Below are 15,349 nucleotides of genomic sequence, written 5' to 3' on the forward strand. Positions count from 1 at the left end.
GTGGCAGGAGAGCACAACTAAGGGAAACCTTCAGTCTGAAAGAAGGCAATGCCTGTAACCACGGTATTACAAAGGAAAGGATGACGGCCACATTAATGTATGATGGCAACCATTAAACTTGTGGATAAAAGGACAGATTAAAAACTATCCAAACCTTGTATAAGAGAGTTTAACTGCTACCAATTCTCTAAAGAATTCTCCATATTTGAAAACATTCCTAACAGTATTCACAATATATTCCAGATGATATTTTGAAAATTAATAGATCCTGCCAAAATTATATGTAGTAAGTAAAGGGAGGGACACTTAAATTTAGTTATTCAACTGTTCTTTTGAAAATCTGGATATTGTTAAAACAATTTGAAGTTTCTAACCAATTGCTTGACTGAATCTAGCCACCTGCTTTTTAAAAGGCTTACTTTTCTCGCTCAAACCAAATTTTGTTTTTCAGTATGATATGCCAGTAGAATAAACAGTATAGTACCTTTATATAATTATATAATAGGCAGTATATATCTATAATACAGATACTGTTTTGTATTTGTAAATACACACTCATACATAATTTTAGAGAAAGGAAAGAAGAACAAATTGGAATGTACTATATATAGCAAACCAATTGTCATTGGTTAATTTTTTGTTCCAGTAGAGCATAAAATCAGGTTAGTATCTTCTCTACTAAATCTCCAGATTTATTTTACTAACTGTAAGGCATCACCACTTACATCTCCAAATAAGCAAGTGTAGACATTGGAACTCACACCCAAAGAAGATAGCTTGGACTTCAAAGTATGGGTAAAATAAAATGGAAATGTTTTATTCTATTGCTGAAATAAAGTTAAACAAAAAATTACACTTCTCATTTTCAGCCAATGAACATTTAAAACTCTATTTGGAAGGAAGAACAGGGGGAGACTTTGAGATGTAAACCATTGCTTCTAAAATAATGGACTAAGGTCAGTTTGGAGTCATTCCCTTTGAATAGCACCACGTGGCAGTCTTTTCCCAGTCAGAAAGATGGTTGTACTGAAGACACCCATAATGCTACAAAAGGGCAACTTGAAATGGGAACAAGGTTGGTTTTAGAGATTGAACCATTTATGCAAAAGTCTACACCAACTGCCATAGGACAGGTGAAGTTTGTCACTTCAATGTTATTCATTGGTAAATTGTTTTCATAGTATTTGATATGAGGAAACAGGCTCTTTTCCAACAAGCATTTAATTAGCATACACAATACATATCTTAAATGTCATTTTGAAAGTTGCAATGTACACAGCTGGCAAAAAGTTTACCATAGTTTGTGATGTGAAAATTTTAGCATTTGATATATTCAAAAAAGTTGGAAAAAATGAATGAATGTTCTTTCTGGGGAGACAAGACACTTCTGAGACAAATTTGTAGCATGGACTGCAAGGGACACGTTGACCTTAGTTTAAGTAACAGCAAGTAGAGTTTCCCAAACCTGTACTTGAGCTGAAAAGAAAAAAAAAAAACTACTCACAGTTTCCTTGAGGCATGCATTTCACTATGGCAAAGAGCAAGTGGGCGTGCATTACATGGCAAGTCTGTGTCTGCTTCAGCAAACTAAGTAGACCACGAGCATTCTTCGAGCGCAATGCAAAAGCTTTATGGAGTGGAGGAGAGTAAGAAAATTTGGAACAGTCTTCTCATTATTTCATTTTTGAAGTGCCATTCCTCAGCTGACTGCTGCCTCAGGAATGCCAGGTAATAGGAACAGACTGAGCCAGATGTTGGCTACAGGAGCAAGCAACTTTAGCAGCCAAAACGGGGCAGTGTAATGACAGCAGCTGAAAATATTTCAGCTGTGAGAAGCAAGAGGATGCTGTGTGCTGTGCCAGAGATGACTGTATTACACAGCGCCCTATCTGAGACTGCATAACACACTCACCAGAGAGCTGGGGGGCCTCCTAACCATGTCAGGGGCCAAACAACACACAGCACACCAGAGGGCAATGCACAGTCAACAAGAAAGAGAAAGAAAGAAGAATGAGAGAAAACAAGCAAAACACACGTCTGTCGTGCACAAACCTTCGGGCTCTGTGTTTTCTTTGTGGTGTACTTGCTTCAGCGGGCAGCAGAAGATTTCGTGACACTTAGCACGAAAGGGGGACTCTTTTTTCTTTAATTCCGCAGATTGGATGGAATCTTGCCGTAACATAATGTATTCCTGTGTGCCAGGAGGGGCGTCATCCAGAACTGTGGTCACCACATAACAAAATGAACTCAAGTTAGAGCTTATGAAAGCAGTGAATGTCTTAAATCAAATCTACTCCTAGGGAAGACTAAAGTAACAACATTCCCCAAAAAATTTTCAAAGAAAGCATTTAATAGCTTGACAGTTTTATTTTTAGAGGCTTTGTTTAAAATACTTAAGGCCCGGAAATAGCTTACTCAACTACAGATACCTCTGTTGCTAGTACAATGAAAATGTAACAGTGTGAAATTGTGTCAGGAGTGTGATAAAATATCTTAATACCAGTAACCATATTGTATCTAAATAAACACCATGCAGAGTTCACGCTTCAATTTGAGATACAATATAAATACAGGGACTGGCAACAGTAGATTTAGAGTTGCTGTTATGGAAAATAATAAAATAATTAATAAGTAATACTACAAGAATAAATTCTGCTTTGCATACTCACAACTGTAAGCCTACTTTTGCCCACCTCTGTATACACAGCTGAAACTGGCTATCACTATCAGTTTATTTTTCTTTCCTGTTCTGCTGCTGGCAAGAACCTGATTTCCATGGTATATATACTGAGTCTGATGGAAGAATCAAGGGCACTGCTCTTTACTCTTTGATTTCCAGAGAGAACTAGGGCTGTTGCAAATATTCCTCAAACATTGAAAACCCCTTAATGAAGATAAGAAATTCCAGCTGCAAGCCTCACAATCAATAGTGGATCAAAGACCTACCTTGTCGAAATGTGGAATAGTAGGGCCTGGTTCACTACTCTTGACCTTAGATATGCACCAAGCCCCTTTCAGCCCACATTTTCTTTTTAGGCCCTTTGTCAATTTCCTAAGCATGACTGAATTTCTAGTTTTTTTCTCTCTCTGTAAGAACAGATGTCTGCTTTCCTAGTGTCCACTGGAACATTCTTTAGCCTGATAACCACCCACCAAAGGGGGTGCAAATTTGATCTGCATTTGTAGAAACATGGAACTGACCCCAGAACGGATTTTTTCTCTTTCACACCCTTCCCAATGAGGATATGGATTTTTCTAGGAGTGAGTGGGTACCTCCAAAGCTGTGATTCCTGACATGCTGACTCACTCTACTCCCTCAAATATATGCGCTCATCATGCATTTAAAAGGACTTGTCCCATCACTGAACTTCTTATGGGGGAAATAATGCTGTGGTGTTTGGAGAATATAAACAGCTTATGGCTGAAGTTAAATGGAATCTGAGGCTTCTGTCTTTGGCAAAATATTTCCAGCATATTGGCTGGGACCTTAAAGGTCTTCAGGAATTTTTTTTTTCATGCTGGGGTAAAAGTAGTATAAAAACTAAAGTAATATTAAATTAGTATTATGAGTTTTGAACAAGTTCTAGATAGATAGCCTGTATGGGAAATTGTTGTCTTCCTTCAGAAGTCATTAAATTAAACAAGAAGGTGATGAATATTTCAGTCAGTTTTCTATTTTCCTCCAGCATTCTGCAGCAGTGCTCAAAAATTTTATATAGATACACTACCACAGCTTTTCCTGGCAGAGAGTTCCCTTCATCTACTAAGAATGTAACTATAACTTCTTAGAACTGTACTGAGTGCACATCTTTGCTAGCAGCAGCTGCTCTTCAAAAACACTTGCAACCATTTCCTGCCATGAGCAGATAGTTATGATAATATAGACACTTATCAAATTCCAGCATCACAGCTGAAGACAAATTCTGGTTTTACCATCCAAAATATTTAAAGAAAACATCCTAAAGTTGGAACTCTGTTTTTAAAAGAAACACCCATGATTATGTAGAAGCTGAGAGATTCCATTTTCATGCACTGCATATAAGAACCTTATTTTGAGATTAAAGGACAATTGCAAAATGAAAAAGGACAACTTTTGATAATACATAGGAAACTTGTTATTTAGAAGTAAATGACAGATATCAGTAAATGGTCTTCAATTTTTTTTATTTTTCAGTACCAAGAATGACATCACAAATGGGCATTTCTGGAGATTAATGGCAGACTGAAACTAAGAGCCAATGTAATGACTCTCCAGCCATTAGTTTTTCCCAGCTGGTCATTAATTCCCAGGAAAGGCCTTGCACTGCCATCATTATTGTTTAATTAGATACAACTGGTTATTTGTAACATACAACAATATTCTGGTGAGTGGGACATGCTGACTAATACATGAATGAGCCCCAAAATCCATCATGATGGGAAAAGCATGAAGGTCACAAAAGTACAGGATAATTGCTTTTGATAAAATTCTCTCTCTCCTGTTCTTTCTTCAAATTGAATTTAGCAAGAGCAAAAGGTGCCAAGATGAGAGCATTTAAGGAGCCATCTGTGTAATAACCACAGGCACAGAACATTTCCTTGGAAATCGTGAGCATCTGGGAGTTAATGGCTCAGCTTTGGGTCTCAGGCTGTCTCTATTCAATGTCCCAAACATCAGTCAATTCAGGAAAAACAGTAGCTTGGGGTCATGTTGACATCAGACCTACAAATATTTTGGACCTTTTAACCATAAGTGAAATTGTTCAGGCAACATTCACTTGGGTCTACAAAATTTCTTAATTTGAGAACATTTTGGATGGAAATATTTAAACAATTATATCAAATCCCTTTATTCCCAGGATTCCCTCAATGAAGACAGTGGCTGTATGTGCAATTGACAGCAGCAGGAGTGACAGGGGACCTCTCACAGCACTCCAGCACTAAGGCAGGGTGATACCTTAATTCTACTTTCCTAAAAAGGGGTGAACACATAATACTTCCAAGGGGCACTACCTCTAGAAAAGAGAAAGTAAGCTCTCAAAGAATTCAGTTCATCAAAACAGGACAAAAAGAGTGGGATTCTTTATTTCCCTGACTTAGTCCAATATTTTCTACCATCTCCCTTTCTTGTGCATTCCCTCTTGCATACAATCTCTACCATCCACAAACCACTCCTGCCTCTGCTCATTTCAACCGTTTATGTACATTTACTCAATGACCCCTGCTGCCCTTCCTAACAATAGATTTATCCAGTCTTGGAGGGAGAGCAAAGGCTCCAGTGATTAGGTAGAAAATGGATTTACACAAAGTTTTCCTCCAGTTTCTGAGGTTCAAGTTGACTTGTGGAGGCAGGTAACAGTGGATCATGGGTGATTTCTAAACTGTGTGATCCTGTGCTTTGAGAAAGGCTGCTGAGCTCCATGACAACTGCTGCCAAGGAGTAGACTTTTGCCAGGAAGTTGTGCAATTGGCCGTGATCACACAGCTCACCCTCTCAGGATTCTTAACTCCACAAGAGTAGTAGAGAGCTGGAGGAGACAAGAACACACATGCAAATCCACACATCCACAGACATGCAGACACTGACAGGTGGCATACTCAGACATGAAGGTGACAAAAATAAGTGACTTTTAGGGGCAGGATGATACTTATGACACAATTTATGAAAGAACTACTTTCCACCCTGGCTGGTGTGGCTCAGTGGATTGAGCACTGGCCTGTGAACCAAAGGGCCGACAGTTCAATTCCCAGTCAGGGCACATGCCTGGGTTGCAGGCCAGGTCCCCAGTGGGGGGATGTGCAAGGGGCAACCACACATTGATGTTTCTCTCCCTCTCTTTCTCCCTCTTTTCCCCTCTATCTAAAAATAAATAAATAAAATCTTTAAAAATATTTAAAAAGAAGAACTACTTCCTAATATAAAATGTGTACTATTGACTAGCCATTGGATGGGCAAACCTGCATCTAGAATAGGTTTCCCAGTGGCAGCACTAGACCAGTATTAAACCATCCTCACTCTCCAGGCTTCTCAGAAATCACCAAGATCAAGTTCAGAAGTGGGAGGCAGTCATGGTAAGAGAAGAGAGTTTAAGTCCAAGTCTAATGACCTGGCTTAAGTTACTAATTTTTACAGAAATGTAGTACTGTAATTCCAAATTAAACATAAAGAAAAATCTATAGCAAAACAATCATTGCTAAACTAGTTCACAGAAATATAGTACTCCTACTTCAAATTACACATAAAAATAATCAAGCTATAGCAAAACAATCATTGATAAAATAAAAAATAATTCCAATGTAGTGGATTTTTTTTAGACAGAAAGGAAGGAAAAAGAGAGGAGGAGAAACATCGATTGGCTTCCAATGTAGTAGAGTTTTTAAAAAAATTTACTTTAATTGTTGTTGCAGTACAATTTTCTATCTTTTACTCCCATCCTAACCCACCTACCCATCCCTCCCCTCCTCCCTCCCATTTCCACCCGCCACTAGTTTTTATCCATGTGTCCTTTATACTTGTTCCTGTAAACCTTTCCCCTTTTCCCCTGAAATTCCCCTGAAATTCCCTCTCCTCTCCCCTCCAATGTAGTAGACTTTTAAAATGTATGTTAATTAAAGAAGTTGACAATCATTTATTCTTCTTACGTTTAGCAAATTCAGTTCTTGTTTTACTTTATAACTTTTATCAATAAATATAACATTGGCTACATGAAACAGCTACTCAAATATTTAGTATTACCAGAAACACTGTAATGCAATCCTCCATGCCATTCCAAACAAAATTCCTTTAGAGATAATATAATGAAACATTTTATATTACAACATAAGGAAAATAAAGCTCAGGGAGAGGAAGTAACTTGACAAGTCACACAGTTATTGGAAAAGCCCAGCCTAGAAGCCAGGATTCCAGTGTGTTTACCAGTAAGCCTAAAGCAAAACTGCTTTGTACAAACATTGATGTATTAAATAGAGTTCGGGTTCTTCACTATTTTTAGCTTCAAAGATAACCCTGTCTCCAATGACTTTTTCTTTTTTTTCCTCTACTCAAAGACAGAAATGCAAGGTTCTAGGAAACTATTTAGACAATGCCACAAAGGCACCTACCCCTCACCAGAACACTGTAATTGGCAAGGTTACTGACTTCAAGCTGGAAGCCATTAACAAGCTCTGAATTATTTGATGAGGCTGTTTTTTGCTTTTAAGTTAACTCATCACAAAGATGACTCAACATAATGATACTTAATTTTAAATCAAAACAAATCTAAGATCGCCAGAGCTATGGAAATCGTGTACAGCCATAGGATTCCCAATCAAAGTTATCAATGACTCCAACAAGCAAATAGTTAAGAACATCTATGAAACAGAAAATATGACAAATACACAGATTATGAAATGACCTCACATAATGAGAAAATGAGAAGAAAACAGAGTAATTAGAGTGATTACTCTTCCATGTCACTGAACACCTGTCATGCTGAAAAGTACATTCAACCGCAGGGTGAATTAGATCAAGACCTCCATTTTGCTTCCCAGCTTACTAACCATCTACTTATCTATATTGATCTCCAAGCTTTACTGCCACAGTGAACATTATTAATACAGCAGGTTTAAATGTAAATGAGTAACTTAAGTAAACCATTCACTGAGTGGAACTGATCAATACTAATGATCATTTCATTTTGCCAAGGTAGAAATAACAACAAATATTTCTAGAAAGTTCAGTAACCATCTCATTTGCAATCTCCCCCATCCCCATTTGGAGGTCTTTCTCCAAAGTCTGTTTGTTCACACTGTTTTACTCTTTTCATGGTAGAATGAAATACAAACTTGCTACTATAGCAGTTACCTAACCTCCTCAATTCCATTGTGGGCCTCTCTTCTCCTTGCTCACAGTAGCTTTCCATTAGTGTCTAGAACATGCCAGGCTTTTTCCTGCCTTAACACCTTGCATTTGCTGTTCACTGTGATTCTCCCTTTATGTCTTTCTGGGTTCTTCTTAAATGCTACTTCCTCAAAGATGACTTTCAGGAAAATTAAGTAGGTTTGCACTTGTCAAAATCTGTAATTATTTTTATACGTGTGTGTGTATGAATGTATATACTTTTCTCTTATCTGATTCTCCCATAAATATACAAACTCTCTGAAACAGAAATATTTCTCCTATTTAGCATTTAATATGTGGCTACAACACAGTGCCTCTCTCATAATACACACTCAAGGAATTTTCATTAACCAAATGAAAGATGCCCTCCTTCCTGTTTTTGCAGACTTCTCTGAAAGCTAAGGTACAGAGCCCACTCTAACTCTTAATTTCCATATAACAGTTTAAGAAATTTATCTTGTTTTGTCTTGGGACAGCCTTTTGGTTATTATCACAGGCTTTCATTGAAAAGTTAGACGGATAATTATTTTCATATACATATCTTTCCTTCGCAACTTGAGTGTAAGCTCCAGGCAGGTGAGAACCATGTCTCTTTTGATATTATTATTGCTTTCCTAATGGCCTATAACACTTTGCACATGGCAGTTTTCTTTTACAGGCATAAAATGAGTGTCTTCTAGCACCTTGAAGGTATGTGCTAAGAAGATGAGAAAATAAATGGGAAGAGTTCAGCACATTGCCTGCAATCTGCCATGGAGGAAATGCTGTCCGTGACAGAGATGAGACTGTTGGAAAATGCTCTCTTGGAGGTTAAGAAACCAGCATCCCCACCTTGAGTCGCTGCTGACTTTCTGGTGACCTTTGGAACGCCATGCTACATCTCTGAGCCTCAGTTTTCTCATTTCAAAAATAAGTGATTTGAACTAGGCCAGGTTTTCTGAGCATTGCCACTTTTGACATTTGGAACTAGATACTTCCTTGTTTTTTGTTTTTGTGGGTTTTTTTTTAAAGATTTTTATTTATTTATTTTTAGAGAGGGAAGGGAGGGAGAAAGAGAGGGAGAGAGAGACATCAATGTGTGGTTGCTGGGGGTCATGGCCTGCAACCCAGGCATGTACCCTGACTGGGAATCGAACCTGTGACACTTTGGTTCACAGCCTGCGCTCAATCCACTGAGCTACGCCAGCCAGGGCTACTTCCTTGTTTTAAGAGGTTGCTCTGTGCACTGCAGGACATTTAATAGCATCCCTGGCCTCTACCCACTAGATGCCAGTAGCATCCCTTTCCACTTGTGACAACCGAAAATGTCTCCAGATAGTGCCAAATATCTCCCCACCATGGGAGGAGGACTAAAGTGCCTTCATTGAGGATCACTGGACTTTATGATGGGTAAAGCCTATCTGGTCTATAAGCCTCTTTGTAAAAAAGTAGTACCAATTCTGGAAGTCCTTTTGTGACTCTCAGAGATGCTCAGCATCCTGCAATGGTTCAGCTATTCCATTCATGGGAGTTTGGCCCCCGCAGCCCACACCAGAAATAGAAAAATGCAGTAGCAAGCATGGCCAATCATCCAGGTCACAGAAAGCCTCAGACTGGCAAGATGTAAAGCATTACTGCTACACATCAGTAGGGTCCTTTCTCAGCCAGGGACAAGGGCTTTCTCCAGTGAGAGATGACTTTGGACAAATTTTGCCTCTTTTCCATGCATAATTAATAACTATTAATACAGGCACTCTGGTTAGGCTCACAAAATGATGTTATGGCTACAGAAGAAAACTTTCTTGCCTGGACTCTTCTCAGCCTTTGAGATTAAGATCTTACTAGGTTATATCACAGACTAAATTGTTATAGAAAGCCTATTTTCTTTTATTAGTATTTCCCATTTTTGGAGCATTAAAGCTCAGAGGACTGAAGTATACTATAGAATGCACTCTCAAGCATTACAGCCATGTCCTCCTAGAAAATGTGCTCATTGACACTACTTATTCACATCACATGCTAGGAGACTCTTGCATGACTTATTACCACTATTTCCTTCATATTGTTATTTTATGTTTCAAAAGATAATCTCTGATCCATATCTCATGATTGCCCCAAGTCCCTGGGATATCTTGAGAGCTCAGGAAACCTGAGCTCAAAGGCTCTGTAACAGACAGAAATTCCTTGGTCCTAGTGGTAGTGACCGGAAAATTATACTGTAATGTTGCTTTAAAATTATATGAGTGGAAGAGTGATCAATGCCATCATTCACCTCTGCCTCTCCATATCCCCCCATCAAAAGGTATCTAAGTAGCAAACTCATTTTACTTTATTAATCAGGAAATACAACCCTTATTTTTAAGCAAGCAGGCTTCTCTGATTTTTCCTGCCTGATAGTGCACTCTGACCATGTGGGCTTCTGTCACCTATTGGTGCCTCCTTCTACCCACAGTGACATGGATCAAAGTTAACCCAAATACATTAGCAGCCCATCTTGACTAACCCTTTGGCAGGAACCATAATGCAAATACCAATACATGGGCTGACCTATAAACAACATTTTTCAAAAACAATAAAGTATGTGTATTGCATTGTGGCTTTGTGCTTCCTGGCATTCCATGTAATATGGTGGTGCCAGTGATTCCAGAAGCAGTAAAAAGATAAAAGAAGATAGACAGAAAAGAGGAAGGAGAAGGCTCTTCAAGCTGATCAAGAGGTGAGTCCTGGTACATCTTGTTTCATTTAAAATATGCACTGGTTAAATCCTTCTCTTCTTGGTTAGTCACAAGCTGCACTTAAGCTCATAAAAAGGCAGTTAGTTCATTTGATTGTGTCATAATATTAATCAGTTGAAAGCTCAGACAAATGGTCCTTAACATTTCCAGGAAATGTAGTTCTCACCTATGTGCTGCAGAAGAACTTGACCCTCTTAGATAGTTAAAACAGGCACAGTTTTAGTGAATGGAAACCACTACAACAAAAATCCCAAATATAATAGCTGAATAGCTGAGATCCAAAAAATCTTTCTAAAAAACATTTCAACTGTAAGGGTTTGTGTGCGTGTGTGTGCGTGTGTGCGTGCGCCCATGCTCATGTCTGCCACAGTGTCTAACTCCCCATTCAGTAAAAAAGGAGTTTGTGTTTCTGGGGATAGGAGGGTGCTGCCCCCGCAGGGACTACAGATGGAAGAATATGCTGTGCCATGCTGGAACTCACTCTAAATTGGAGAAGGATTTCAAAGAAAATGGTATTCGGGTTTGTTTACTCTTGGTAGCATTTCTGCATCAGAAAAAGAGCATTACAATTATTTTAAAAGCCTCAAGCAATCAAATGTCCTTAAAATAGCATTTAGTGATTTAGTTACAAATGAATCATAAACACTTAGATTCAAATTCCCCTTCATTCCCTACAAACCCAGCTGGTTAAGTGGGGTGTTAGCAAAACAGCACTCAGCCTCTTTATCCTATTAAAGGCAAGGCCTTCTGAGGTGGGCTCTAAGCTGGGTTTGGTGGTCACATTTAGAACATGAGGAATACTCACAGTATATATTACAAAGGAGTGAAACAGAGTGTCCAGAGCACATCATTTCCAGTATTCGCAACAACCCTATGAGGCATGTATCACTATTGTCCCCATTCATCACACAAGGAACTGAATGTCAAAGAGGTTAAGGAACATGTCCATAGTACCTCACCTCCCAAGCTGCAGAGCTGAGGTTCAACTCCAGGTCTTCATGCCTCCATAACCTACCCTCTTCCTCACTATAACATATCTCCATACTAGCATGGATACCTGTGGTAAGTAGAATAAAAGCCCCTCAAAGATACCAACCATTCTAAACACTGGAACCTATAAATATGTTACCTTGTTACAAGGTTGGCATTGTAATTAAGGTTCCTACTCAGCTAACCCATAGATGAAAGAGATTGGCTTGAATTAGCTACTGAAGCCCCAGGCAACCACAAGCTCTTAAAATCAAAAGGAAGACAAGACTGGGTCAGAGAGTTGAAAAGGAAGAAGAGCCAGGACTGATTAAAAGTATGAGAGGACTCGACCTGCTATGTCTGGCTTTGAAAATGGAGGAAGGAGGAAATGAGCCAACAAATACACATGGTGTCTAGAAGCTGGGAAGAGACCTCAGTTAAAGCCTGGCAAGAAAACAAGGATCTCCATCCTACCAGGAACCAAATTCTGCTAACAATGAAAATGAGCAAGGAGCGGATCTTCCTCTAGAGCCTCTGAAAAGGAATGCAACCATGCCAAGACTTTAGTTTTGTCCTAGTGAGATGTGTGTTTGACTTCTGGCCTATTGAACTGTAAGATAATAATTTGTGTTGTTTAAGCCAGTAAGTTTGTGGCAATTTGTTGTGGCAGCAATAGAAAACTAATATAATATCCAAACCTCAATGCTGAAAACGTAACTAGATTCTAAAGTCCATAAGCTTTGTACAGTTATTTTAATAACAACAATAATTATTATATGTGGAATTGACATATCTTCACCATCTCACACCTGAGAAGAAAACACACACCAAAAGCTGCTTCTTTTGGCCTTTTTCATTTTCCATTCCCTGTCACAATACCATCTTTTCCAATATTATTTCAACAAATACTTATTGGGAATGTACTCTATAACAGGAACTATTCAATGCATACAATATACAGGAGGTGAAAAATGTAAACAAAAGCCTTTGCCCTCATGGTGTTTACACATATGAGGTGGGAAAGGAAGGGGGTACACAGTTAGTAAACAAAACAGGAAGATGAGGCTGCCAAGGGTTTCCAAATCACTGATGGAAAAGGAGCTGCTCTGAATTGCTACTAGACCCCTAAAATCTTTACAAGTTAAGCTCCTGACATGTCAGTGAGCTTTCTGTCAGTGCAGCATAATTTAGCCTGTGTTATTTAGATAACACAGAAGCCCTGGGTGGTGTAGTTCAGTGGATTGAGTGCCTGCCTGTGAACCAAAGGGTGGCTGGTTCAATTCCCAGTCAGGGCACATGCCTGGGTTGCAGGCCAGGTCCCCAGTGGGGGGTGTGTGAGAGGCAACCACACACTGATGTTTCTCTCCCTCTCTTTCTCCCTCCCTTCCCCTCTCTCTAAAAATAAGTAAATAAAATATTTTAAAAAATACAGAAAGTCTCAGTGAGGTGACACTGGAACAGCAGTCTGAAGGAAGAGCAGAGCAGAGTGAGCCACTGAGGTATCTAAAGAGTGGGTCCAGTAGAGGGGTCAAAAGTGTAAAGATCCAGACATAGGAGTATGACTTTATTTTTTTAATTTTAAAGAAAACGAAGGAGGCCAATGTGGCTAGAACGGAGGGACTGTGCGGGAGAGTGGTAGGTAAGGTCAGAAAGCTAACAGGAAGCCCACTTATGTAGGCCACTGAAATATTCTGGCTTTATTTCTGAGTGGCAGGGAGCCATCAAATGATTTTAGGCAGAACGGTGATATCATCTGGTTTATGTGATTAGTAGCTCACTCTTGTTGCTATGAACAGACTTCAGGGCACGAGGATAGAAGCAGAGAGACTGGCAAAGAGGTTACTACTATAATTCAGACAACAGGTGACAGTAGTTAGTGCTCAGTGGTGTAGGTGGAAAGAAGTGGATGGATCCTGGTTATGTACTCTAGGAATACAGACTTTTATGAACAGCATGTCTAACAGTATGCAGCATCTATTTAATATGGATCACCTTTGATAATGGTAATTGCATGGAATATACACTTCTCAAAGGGAAAATATTTTCTGCAGGCTACCTAATTCTACTCTTCAGGCATAGGAGGAAAGAAATCTTGCGCTTAACTCTCCCCTGCATTCACATTATAGTAAATATATCTATATAGAATATGATTAAGTAGGTATCCAGCAAACATTAACACTGCATGAAAGTGTTAATGGCAGTGATGGAGATGATGATAGGCAGTCTGCAAAACAACAATTCTTGACAAATTGATTCTCTTGAGCCTTGTTTCTCTTCAATAAGCCTATTTTTGACCTGTCATTATGTCAAAGAGACCACTAAACAATTCGAACTCTTTATGTGCCAGTGGAAGAGAGGAGTGGAGGGGAAACAACCTTAGAATTGAGATGCCTGGACTCCTAGCCCAGCCTAAGAGCCTACTTCTAACTATGTGTCACATTGTCTGTGTGAGCCCAGATGTCCTCAAATGGAATTGATCAGATGATCATGAAATCTTTGTTTTTATTGCTTAATTAGTAAGGGACAGTGGGGATCCTTCCCTCTCCCTTATTTTTTAAAAGATTTATTTATTCATTTGTTTTTAGACAGAAGGGAAGGGAGAAAGAGGAGAGAAACATCAATGTGTGGTTGCCTCTTACATGCCCCCTACTGGGGACCTGGCCCACAACCCAGGCATGTGACCTGACTGGGAATCGAATCAGCAACCCTTTGGTTCACAGGCCAGCGCTCAATCCACTTAGCCACACCAGTCTCTTCCTTCTCATTTATATTTTCTTCACTATGAAGCTCAGTAGCATAATGCTGCTGGCTTCTCTTTGCCCCAACATTTGCTATTTTCTGGTTGGGGCACTGGTGAGGTTTTAAAAGAAAAACTAGCATCCCTAGCCTAGCCCCTTCCTTTGCTCTTTCTCCTTGGGGGCCAACTCACCACAAAAAGTTTGCATTCTGCTTTGTTCCTCCATGCCTTAAGTTTTGCAGATGGAGGCCCCATGTGAGGGTATGATAAGAGAGTTCCAGAGATGCCTATGGCTGAGTGAGTACAGCTATCTAATTACAGGGTTCATTATTAGAATGTCCACCTTTTCAGACAAGTCTCATTTAGTATTAGCTTTATTAAGAATAAAGGTGATGCTTTGTTGTTCATACCCTTCTCTTTTGACTTGTTTATTTGTTCACAACCTGGACAGAGAGAGAAAGGGAGTATTGTGCCCCCAACTCAGTATTCCCATTGGTATTTATAAATGCCCCGAATATAGCTTTGGAGAATTAGGAAAGTCCTAAAATCTCTACAGAATGCCAAGCTCTGCTGACCAGTTTGGCTCATGGTGGATACCAGAAACCCTAGCAGGTATTTCTCATGGCCAAGATCATACCAGGAGACCTGAAATCAGTGGCCAGAATACATAGGAGGAAGGAATGAAGAAAGGAAGATGTAGAAGGGAGGGGAGACACGAGTGCCAGTCTGCTCCTTCACAGATGGAAGGAGCAGGCTGCCACACTCATTTAAAACCCTTTCGCTGCCATGGAAATTGCTAGCTACTGATGATGTTCCCATTTTCCCATAGGAACCTCAGTAGGAAGTCCAATTTCAAAGCATCAAGGAGAGGATGGAGAGGGATAATGCAGGTCACACATGGGGGCAGATATATTAATGCGAGGGGAACATATAGCTGTCAATCCTTCTTCTTGGATTGCAATGGAGCAAAGTGTCCATACCAGGAGGCAGCACAAGATTCCCGAATCTGATCTCCCTGTCTGTCTTGATGGTCCCTGCAGTTAGTCTCCTCTGACAGGCCTCTAATATTTG

At 39.5% G+C, this 15,349-nt stretch overlaps 1 protein-coding gene across 2 annotated transcripts in view; it reads right to left on the bottom strand.

Annotated features, from left to right (window-relative positions):
- Window positions 1-15,349, bottom strand: part of FGF13 (fibroblast growth factor 13) — a 514,186-nt gene that overhangs the window by 201,388 nt on the left and 297,449 nt on the right. The window contains exon 3 of one of the 2 annotated variants that reach the window (XM_028522509.2): window positions 2,053-2,220. The exons of the other annotated variant lie outside the window; for it this stretch is intronic. Within the exon in view, the coding sequence (XP_028378310.1) occupies window positions 2,053-2,220 (168 nt within the window). The remainder of the gene's footprint in view (window positions 1-2,052; window positions 2,221-15,349) is intronic. 2 annotated transcript variants of the gene reach the window in all.

The sequence above is a fragment of the Phyllostomus discolor genome, chromosome X (genome assembly GCF_004126475.2).
Source record: "Phyllostomus discolor isolate MPI-MPIP mPhyDis1 chromosome X, mPhyDis1.pri.v3, whole genome shotgun sequence".
Taxonomy (NCBI): domain Eukaryota; kingdom Metazoa; phylum Chordata; class Mammalia; order Chiroptera; family Phyllostomidae; genus Phyllostomus; species Phyllostomus discolor.